We start from the raw sequence: 10,989 nt of genomic DNA on the forward strand, positions 1-10,989 counted from the left end.
CTACTCGGAAGGCTGAGGCGGAAGGATCGCTGGAGCCCAGCAGGTCGAGGCTTCGGTGGCGGGAATGGCCACTGCACTCCAGTCTGGGTGACAGAGTGAGATTACAACTCAAAAAAAAGAAAAAAGAAAGACCTTCCAAGGATACCACCAATTTAGTGGTCTTGGGATAACAAGGTGGAAATTGAAAATCAATAGAGCATTTACAAAACCTCTCAAAAACCTTACTATGTGTATGTAAAGCTGCTTAGTTAGCCACAGCCTAGTGATTGACTACTTTGTTTTATGAAATGGGACGCATTTAATGTCCTCTTTGGTATGTGTCAGTCAATGATGATTCCCAGATCAAATCCGCATAATGCAGAGATAATCAATTTTAAAATCTCAAATTCAATCCCAAAGCATTTTAATAGTATAATGTTGTAGATGCCATGCTGCTGACAGCCTCCCCTGCCTGATGTCTATTCCCCAAACCCCTCAACTCCCTTTTACCCCACACCCACAATGCACAGGGAATAAAGCTTTCATTCTGGTAGGCTCAATAGTTAGAATTTTAAGTGTGAAAATGAGGGCTAGGAATAATTATCTAAATCATATGAAAACTATAATAAAGGGCTCAACCTGATATAATAAGCAGAGTAAACAGCAAGAGAAGACCTAAAGAGAATTATGTGAGTGACCTGAGAGGTTTAAATACAAGTCCTTAATTAGGTTATACTTACAAGGCACACAAATCAGTTCTGCATTAATTGGAAGAGATGATTAATAAGCAAATACAATTCTGTCTGTAACTAAGCTCAGCACTGCTTCCTTTTCTGAATAATCTACAGCCTGAACCCCAGATACAGAAAAGTCTTTGAGAAGCAACACAGTGTCTATTGATGAGGCCATCTTCTGGTTGCTCTTTAAGGTGGTTCAAAAGAGCTACCTGGATTCCATTCCAATAAAGCAATGCCTAAACCAGAGCGTTAGCATCTTAGTATCTTTTTGTCTCTCTGCTCTGACATTTATGGGCCATCTGAATGAAATGGCAGGCCCACTGATAGTCCAGGAACAGCTTTTGGGGACTTGCAAATTGGCAGGATGTGGCTTGGTACTGAGAAGGAAGTCAGAATCCTCCACTTGCTGTCAGCTTTCAAATGTCCTCTTCCTGTGTCACAATTTCTCTCTGTCAAGTGCTGGCCTCATCACTATTTTGCTGGACCTTGTCAAGCCTAGGAATTGAGGACCCAACACTACAAAGTATTTGGAAGGGCTCAGAAAATGGTTCTATGAACCTAGGATGTAAGTTTACAAAGTCTTCTTCCTGCTCACAGCTTTTGAATTTAGTTAACATCAAACAATAGTGATTTTATAATTCTACTACAAAGTTTTCAAAACACTTACCTAATAGATAGAAACATAATCGTACAAGGGGGACCCTGGCAAAGTGGAATTATTATTTAGGAGGGTGGGCCCACTATAGTACTAGGTAAGTGTTCTAGAAACCCATCGGCATCAGTGTGGCAGCTAGCATTGTTGTGAGAGGCTACTTTGGGCTTCAGGGAATTTTTCTTTTGGAGATTCTTTCAACACATTTACCTATTTCACGCCCACACAGTGCTAACTGTTCAGCAGTTTTTGACCAAAATGGCATGACCCCCATACCCCACCCTCCCTATTCACCTGATCGTTCCCTGAGGGCCTTTTTTTTTTTTTTGCTTCTCTGATGAAAAAAGTCCTCACAGGGAAATGTTTTGCCGATGTGAAAGATGTAAACAAAAAATGGCTGAAGCACTAAAAGTCATCAAAATCGACGAGTTCAAAAACTTTTGAGCAGTGAAAAAAGCATCTCAGTAGGTGTTTTGCATCAAATAGAGAGTATTTTGAAGGTGACTGAGATTTAAACACATAAGAATACACAATTTTTTATATATAAATTCTGGGGTTTTGGGGTCTCCCCTCATAATTAGCTTTCTTCCAAACACCTACATATATATTCCCCAACAAAACATTTTCTATCAACTGTACCAGGCATACAAAACAGAGAAGAAACAGAACTGACAGGACGTCCTAAGGAAGATGGGTTTGAGAACTATATTGTTAAATAATTGTGTGATTCTGGGAAAATAATTCAACTTCTTTGGGTTCCATTTGCCTCATCTATAAAATGGGTAAAGAAATTGGGATTAATTAGTATTTTTATGCTTGAATGAACAATAGAATAACCTGGGTAACTTTCAAAAAGCTTTAGCTGCCAGGCTGTACCCTAGACTAACGAATGAGTGTCTCTGGAAATGAGTCTTGGAGTCTTGGGTATTTATGTGCTCACCTCAAATATTTCCAAGATGAGAACTGCTACTTCTTCTCTCTTAAGTGTGTTTAGTGGTTAAAATTCTGTAACATATTGCTGTACTGCTTATGTGGTAAATTAGATACATTATGTTTCTGAGAGAGCTATGACTCTCATGTGGCCTGCAACATTGCGATTCTTTTTTTCTCCAACTATGTGCTCTGCCCAAATTCCCGTAGACTGCCTCATATTGTATCCCGATCACATTGGTATTTTGAAAGACACAAGGGCTTCATTGTGGACTGACCCAAGAAAAAGTTAGTGTTACAGTTTACTTTAAAAAAACAAATAAAAGTCAATCTGCCTCTAGAGTTTTTTGACCACTCTGTTAAAAATCATTTCAACTTTCAAGAAGCAGGGAATCAAAGGCCCCTTAAGTTAGTTGGCCTATCTGACTTAGACCTTGGTGAATAATTAACCATGCCTTCCCCATGCAAAAAGACTGGCACTCTTTAACAGACACTGGTTGCTGATTTTTCCTCTGTACAAACTGCATACCAGTTTGTTAGTAAGCATGAGAGGTAGAGACAGGTTGGCACAAAACGGCTATCCTGCAGGCTAAAATGGCACCTCTGACCTATGGACGACTCCAACCCTTTGTCTAGACAGGAGATTCAGAATAATTCAAGGGCAAATTTTCAAAGTGGACAAAATGTTCGTTTGTGTCTGGATGAATAGCTGAGACTTCCACTTATTAAATATTTTGTTGTAATGAAAATGAGAACTGGTTCTCATCTGGCGAATCGGACTCAGGAAGAAAGGTTAATACTTGTAGTGACTGGTCTGAGATCCTCTAGGGCAGCCCTAACCTCTAAGACCTAACCTCAGAGCTACTTCACGGGCATGCGAGCCATGGAGTCACACCGCTTGGGAGGGCAGAGCTTGAGGTCCATTGCTGTACACTTACTGTCTTAATAGTTTTATCTTCAAATGTTTGTTTGGTAAAGGTGGGCTGATGGGACATGCATAGAGGGCTGGAGCCTCAGCTTACATGTGGTCCCTGGTCTCACTTCCTCCTCAGGACTGGAAAGATCAAGGTAAAGTATGTTCCCTATAACATTTCAGGATGAGAATAAGGAAGCAGCCATCTCTGCCTTGTGCTGGTAGCTTCCTTCCTTCCTTTCTTTCTCTCTCTCTCTCTTTCTTTCTTTCTTTCAAGGAGGGATTTCACTCTGTTGCCCAGGCTAGAGTGCAGTGGCACACTCATGGCCACCACAGCCTTGACTTGCTGGACTCAGGTGATCTTTCTGCTTCAGCCTTCCAAGTAGCTGGAACCACAGGTAAGTGCCACCATGCCTGGCTAATTGATTTATTGTAGAGACAAGGTCTTGCCAAGTTGCCCAGGCTGGTCTCAAAATCCTGGACTCAGGCAATCCATTTGCCTTTACCTCCCAAAGCGCTAGGATTATAGGCATGAGTTACTGCACGACGTGGCAGGAAGTTCAGTCATCTTTGATAGTGAACATGTCTGGGTATGGAGATGGCAATCTTTTTTATGGGTCGCCTATCCCCTGAGACTCAGGGATGCCAGCCATGGGAAGGGAGGACTGATGTCCCTGTTCCTGCCGGGGCTCAACATTTTCATTTTACACTGGTCTCCACAAAGTATGTCTTTGACCTTGCTTAACCTGATCACCAACAGACAGCTCTGGGTTTGATAGAGACACGTGTGGCCTGAGGGCTATCAAAGTTTGGTGTCCATATGTATCCCTTCTTTGGAGCAGAGTGAAAGATCTATCTCCCTCTTAGAGTCTTCCCTTCCACTGCAAAATAGCATACTAGACAGCATGTATTTGCTCTGTGACATGGGACAAATGACTTAATTTATCTGGGCCTCAGTATGCTAGTCTGTCCAGGAGGAATAATACTACTACTGTCATAAACATAAAATCCAATAACATAGGTAAGTGCTTGGCAGAGTGCCAGAAACATAGTAGCTGTTCAATAATTTTTTTACTGTATTATTACTGATCATCATTATCATTTACTATAGATTCTGAAAGCAATTGCAAAAGTATTTTGATTGGTACTTTGAAGAACACACATTCTAATTTACTGTTTTGGACCTTCAGTCTCCGAGTTTCTTAGGGTCTCTCAAACTCTTTATAAAATTTGAGAAAACAAAGCTCAGATAGAAGAAAATTATATAGACAGAATGATCTTGGCTTTGTCAATCATAGCAGCACACCCACAATAGCTGTTTAATTGTTGAGGTGTTGGCAGGTAACAGTATCTCCCTTTCTGTTTTGCTGGAATGAGTAGATGCCAGAAATTGAATGTAGAAGTCAAAGTATGTCATGTGGTGATTCACAGACCACATATCTCCATCACTGTTGGGCCAGTGTTAATGGCATCACCGTCCTGAGAGTGACTGTCATCAATGCAGTTCAGTGGAATAGAGCAGCAACTTGACAGCTTGTGCATCCTGGTACCCCTGTGGAAACATCCTAGCTATCCTAACATGTCTCTGGACTCCTAGGAATTAAAGAAGGCTGCTTCACTGCTCCTCATCTCTGTTATTTTTATAAGTAGTTCTTATGTTCATAAATAGCTTGAGCACTAGTGGTATACCAGGTACTTTTTATGTTCTCTCTAATCTTCATAAACATCAAATAAGTCAACTATGCCTGCTTTATAGATCAGAAAACTTGAGATTCAGTTAAGTTAAATGGTTTAACTAAGACTTTCTAGTTAACAGTAAGAGAGTGAAGTTTATATCTAGTTCTGCGTGACATTGAATCACGCATCTTACTTTAATCAATCACAAAGCCTCTCTCTTAGCTATAGTAAGTTAACTCTTTGTAGGAGAAATAACAATAACAAACATTTTTTAAACTTTAACACAAGGCATTGCCCTAAGCATTTACTATAAAGTGACGTATATAATCATTGAGACAGCCATATGAAGCAGGAATTACTATACCCATTTTATAAATGAGGAAACTAAGTCACTGGAAAGCTAAGTAAACTGAACAAAGTCATATCGCCTGTAAGTGACAGAGTCAGGCTATAAATAAAATGCAACGAGGCTTCAGATTCTATGGTTAGCCAGTAGGCTTAGGGGTCAGAACTTCTGGAATTATTTCAAAGTGTTAACTGAAAAAATTTAATTTTGTATTCTAAAATAATATGCCAAGACATATATGTCCAAATGAAGGTCCTTCAAAGTATTAGTCAAAAGAACCCAAACCAAATAATAATGATGATAGTAATATAAATGGCTGTAAATTATTTACACATTTATGATGTGCCCAGTACTGTGCTAAATGTTTTGAATATGCCATCTCATTTAATGCTTATGATAGTAGTATCAACAATCTATACAACAGAATAAATTACTGAGGCTTAGAAAATTTAAGTAACTTTCTCCATGTCATAGCATCTATGTGATAGTTTTAGATTAAATTTGGACTATTTGAACCCAGAATCCACTCTTCACTACTAAACTAATACTCTATTCTTTTAGATATTTTTAGTGTTGGAAAACTTTATCTTTAGAATAGATCAGACTTGTAAAAATTGACAAAGCTCTAAGTTTTAGGGATTTCAGGTATTTGAAATTAATTTTCCACTAAAACTATAATTTGATGAAAATATGGACTACTTTTTTCTTGTGATTTATAAATTGTCTGAAATGAGTTCCAAAATGACAGATCAATTATGGTAATTAGAGTATCCCAAGGTGATGACTAGAGAGATTTTCTTTCTATATTTCTTTCAATATTTGACACTAAATATTAACAATGGAAATGATGACCAGATGCTAATCATATGCCTACTAGGCTTGTGGCATGTTGCTTGCAGGCAGCATTCAAACATCCTGGGAAGGCACTGGCTATATTACACTATAAGATTATTGCCAAGTAAACCACGCCCTCATTGGCAGCACTTTTATTATGGGGAGGACTTGCATGACTTTCAGCACATGGTTTTAGAGAATCTACATTGTATATGGTTCAATCCCATCCTGTGAACAGCGACTCTACTGAGTTGACAACACTAAATAATACTGTGTAGGCAAATGTCTCTCTCAAGTGAGTGAAGAAGTTGACAAATTTCTATTTCCCTTATTTCTGTACAGGCCAAGACTATCTAACCCATTCTTTGTTTTTTTCAAGCTTTGCTGGAGGTTGCAAATAGCATCTTTTTCTTTCTAAAGTATAGCTTAAAATGGACTTTTATAGATCAAAATTAATTTTCTTAGGAAAGAACTATGAAAATAGCTCAATCAGTCATTCTTAGTGAAGAAATTACTGCAGTGGAGGTGAGGGGGGAGTGAAAAGGAAAGATAAGGAGAGGGGAAGAGGGGAGAGGTGAGAAAATAGGAGAGGTGGTTTCATTGCACATTTTTAGATGCAACGCATGTGAGGTGACTCTGCCTGTGTTTTGAAGCATGCTTCTCTAAGCAAAATTTCTCCTCCAAAACTCAGAAAACTCCATGACATGTCTAGGAACAACCATCTTCTACTGCTCCACCCTCAGCAAACTCTCTCTCTTTTAACAGTTAGAAGCAAGCTTATTGGACTATAGTATTTCTAGAACTTCTAGAACACATGCTATACTTTCTCCTGACAAAATATGTCAGCTAAGCAGAAAGTAGTCCATGATAAAAAGTGAAATTTAGAAGTGACAACTCTTAGAAGTAAAATGTGTACATTTTACCCCAGCCCCTAAATCCTTTTCATATGGAGGCTTGTGTTGAGAACATCATTTAACACATCTGCTTGGAGCAAAAGCACTCAATTCGTCTGGCAAGATCTCCCTTAAAACAGGGAAATAAATAGTCTGGGTTGATCATTTCTACCTGGAATTGAGAGAAATGCTAGTTACCAACAGAATAAAACAGAAACCCAAAGGTAACACATTTTTCACCAAAGGAAAAAAAGAAGTTAGAAAAATATATCTTCATAGATGAGACTACTCAGAAAATAACATAATCAACAGTGGATAACTACAGGAAGTTATGTCTTTTATAATTAATAATAATAGTCTGATCTCATACTAATTGTTTTTAAAAATCCTGGGAGGAAGATTTTCTTTCCCCAATTTAAAGAAGAAAAAGAGCTCTAAGGTGCAGGCCAACTGACAGAAAGTGGCAGAGTTGAGATCGTCCCAAAGATAAAATCCCAGTCTCTTAACCACTCCTTTGTAGGACCCGAGGTAGCATTTGGGAGCGACTGAATGGCCTTCTGATTACCATGGCTTTGTTGGAATGGCCACCTCCTTGGAACTCAATGGTCCCAAAAGCATCTGTCGGGCTGAGTTGAGTGTGTTTGCTGATGGACCACTTCTCGGACTGGATGTCATTTCGGGAGAGGCGACTTTCATTCTTCTCATTCTGAAGCACAGAGATACTGGGAGTGAGGCCCACATGTTGGCCTATCAGACGCCCACAGCAACACCTGTAGCAGAAGAGGTTAAAGTGAACCTCTGGTATTAGCTATTGCTGGAACACCTTAAGGCAGCCAGTTGGAGAAATCTACAGTCCCTGTCAACACACTCTAGTCAATTCCCAGGTGGAATCCCATAGTGTGGGTATATCAGGAAAATGGTAAGCTGGGACTTTCCATGACATACACATCTTTTTTTCCCTTCCCCCTCCCCATTTTCATTTAGCTGTGTTAGGCTCTGATATGCCTCCTGCCTTTCCCCATCCACCTTTTTCGCACCTGTCATTTTGTTCAGGATTGGACATCTGTGAACAAAAGTTTTCTAGATTTTTCTACTTCATTCCCCTCTCATTTATTAAGTCTATTAAAGCACAAAAGACTCTGAAGTGCTTCAAGGGAAGAATTTTAACATGCACATTTAAATGAGGAGTCTCACTTATATGTGACTCACAACCGAACTTGTCTCTTCCCAATTGACATTCACTGTCAAATATCCAATTCGGAGAATAAAAATTGCAAGCTTAAGTGTTCTTGAAGAAACAATGAAAAAAATTCATGAGAAAGTTAAACTTTGCTCCTTCTATCATGAAAATGTCCTTCATATATTACTACTACCATTATTATGACTATTGGTAATAATAGTTACAACACATAGGCAGCTACCATTTTTTAAACACTAACAATTTAGGATCCATTTTTATGGATGAAATATTGTGGTTTTTGAAGTTAGGTATTCTGCCCAAGGTTACACAGACAGTCTCTAAAAATCTATAGTTTATGTTTTAAGCTATTGAACTGTTTGTAAAGGCATTTTCAATAAATACACTACTTTATCCCAAGTGCTTCCAATCTTATGTATTGTTGGTCTTGGAAGGCAAGTAGAGTACTGAAAATGTGCTACAGTGGGAATCTGAAGGTCTGAAGTCTAGTTAGCAATCTGCCAGGAGTATTATTTAAAGGCCTCTTTTTTCCTACAGAACATGTTACAAACTAATCATTTGGATGAAATGCTTAGAAGGGAAAACCAGTAACCATAACAAAAAATATAGCCCACTCTTATGTACAGTGATTATATGCAATGGCATATATGTAATTCTGTACAGGTTGTTAGATTAAGAATTGATTATAGGCATGGCATATTATGTAGTATGTATATATGACTGCTTCAAAGATGACCATCATCAGTAAAAGAATCATCTTTGATTTGACAGTATTTCCTTTGCCACAGGGAGTGATTACTCTTGTAGTTTGATTCTACAATTACTATTTTATGTTTCTGTTACATTAGAGACAGCAAGATTACCTATGGGGGTCTTTGGTGCTGGGTATGATGTGAACACATTCTCTTTTATAAAATGCTCTTTCTATCCAGGATTTCTGAGCCTGAAAAAAAAAAAAAAAGAAAGAAAGAGTGAGCATAACCTCTAAATATTTTTTACTAGACTTCAAAATTTCATAATCATATAATAAACTAGTATATCATAAATTGAGTTGAATTTATACATATATATACTGCATTTCACACATATACACTGTGTATAACAAAGTCAATTACTCTCAGAACTGGCTGGTTAGGTTATTTAACATTATAATATTGTGAAGAGTTAAAAGAAATGGCCATAATAAAAAGAGTGACAAAAGCACATACAAATTCATAATTATTTTTGAAGAACAGAAAGACAAAGCTATTTGCAGAGAAAATACATTTGGAGCGATAGAACAATATATTTGTAATCTTATAGAAAATAAATATTCAGTGGTGGGAAGAAATTCATCTAAGTAAGTTTAAAGTTTTCATGGCTGACATTTCCATTAGATTTTCCTTGTAGAAGAAAAGAAAAATGGCAGGAGAATTGCATAACTCAAAGCTCTAATCTATCACCATGCTTTTTCTAACATCCAAATTAGCAATGCCTAAGTACAGAGGAAAAAATAAGGAAATGGAAATACAAGGAAGATAAATGTCTTTATCATAGTCCCAAATTTGATAGGTAATGCCTTTGGAAGGAAGATAGTACATTTCTTTCTTTCTTTCCCTTTGAATCCCATATGCCATTAAGCACAGCAAATACAGCTTCTTAGAATGGGCACTGCACCCAGAAATCTTGCTACTGAGATTGGGTTCCCATACGGACAAAGGATGTTCCGGCACACTGTATGATCTTTGTTCTGAAGCAGTGTCCATCTTTCATCCCTTCCCTACTTTCTTTACCAGCATATGAAATAGTAGAGGAGTCTCCTGTGAAATCCAATATGCTGTTCAGAAGATTTCTTCTGTAAACATTTAAGATGGAAGTTTCGAGAGCAACCTGTAACGGTAGTTCTATATGGTATCATCTTCTCCTTAACCCAGCATCAGGACTAAATCTGTACTCTTAAAAATATACAAGGCTACAGCACTACGGTGCTGTTTACTTGACGGATCTCAGTGACTGGTGTTAACTGTGACAAGCCCCCATGTGTTGGTTGTAAATGGTCTTGACTCTGCCAATGACTCGAATGTCTGCATAAGCTATGCTAAGTTCTGGTTGGCCCTCAACCCCTTAGTCTCTCTCCTCTCTCACAAGGGAGGTCTATGTAAGCATGTGGCACTGAAGGCAGTAGTTGGCTAATATTCATGACAACGCACATTTTACAAGTAGCTACAGGAACAATGCTTGAGGGGCACAAAGGAACTGCATCCTGTTTCAGTCATGGTCAGTATCAGGTCACATCATTTCTGGGGGTTCATGCATTAAGCATGTGAAAAGCAGCACCCACATTGCCTCAGAGATCCTCAGGTGCAGATGGGCCTCTAACACTTGCAGTTTTGTTGGTCAGCTAAACATGAAAAAAGTCTGAATGTCTATTCTCAAAGGTTTTTCTTTTCAAACATGTAGGAAAAGCCAATGGCTACATCTTTGCAACAGAAATGAGCATAGCAGCATAGATAACCAGTCTTTATCTTTGCAAAAAGCCTGTAAGCTAAACTATTCACAGGCTGTGATTTTCTCTAGACACTGAATACTTTCATTGATAATATCTCTTGGCAGGAAGACAGTAAAATGTTCCTCACTGGACATTTGAAACCAACTTTTCCTACAACTCAGGGAGCAGAAAAGGAAGAATGCACTTTTCTTTTTATGTCCCACTTTGGCCAATATTCAGAGGAACTTTTGGGGAGCATCTGGGAATTTTAGGGATGCTGACCAATAAGGACTGAGAGAAAGTGGAAAAGCTGTACATGAACATGAAGCTTGCAGTTAGAAAAATTGGCATGATTGGCACTCT

General features: G+C 38.4%; 1 protein-coding gene across 1 annotated transcript in view; it reads right to left on the minus strand.

Annotated features, from left to right (window-relative positions):
• The window catches only part of LOC103256128 (transient receptor potential cation channel subfamily M member 3-like), a gene marked incomplete at its 3' end in the record, with an annotated part of 55,535 nt that extends 45,475 nt beyond the window's left edge, over positions 1-10,060 (minus strand). Inside the window, exons 1-3 of the mRNA XM_008054019.1 lie at positions 9,932-10,060; positions 9,023-9,102; positions 7,527-7,731 (exon numbers count right to left, since the gene is read on the minus strand). Coding sequence (XP_008052210.1) covers positions 7,527-7,731; positions 9,023-9,102; positions 9,932-9,937 — 291 coding nt within the window. The remainder of the gene's footprint in view (positions 1-7,526; positions 7,732-9,022; positions 9,103-9,931) is intronic.
• Between the last annotated feature and the right edge of the window lie 929 nt (positions 10,061-10,989).

Source organism: Carlito syrichta, unplaced genomic scaffold (assembly GCF_000164805.1).
Source record: "Carlito syrichta isolate Samal-C Ts95f unplaced genomic scaffold, Tarsius_syrichta-2.0.1 Scaffold288958, whole genome shotgun sequence".
Lineage (NCBI taxonomy): Eukaryota > Metazoa > Chordata > Mammalia > Primates > Tarsiidae > Carlito > Carlito syrichta.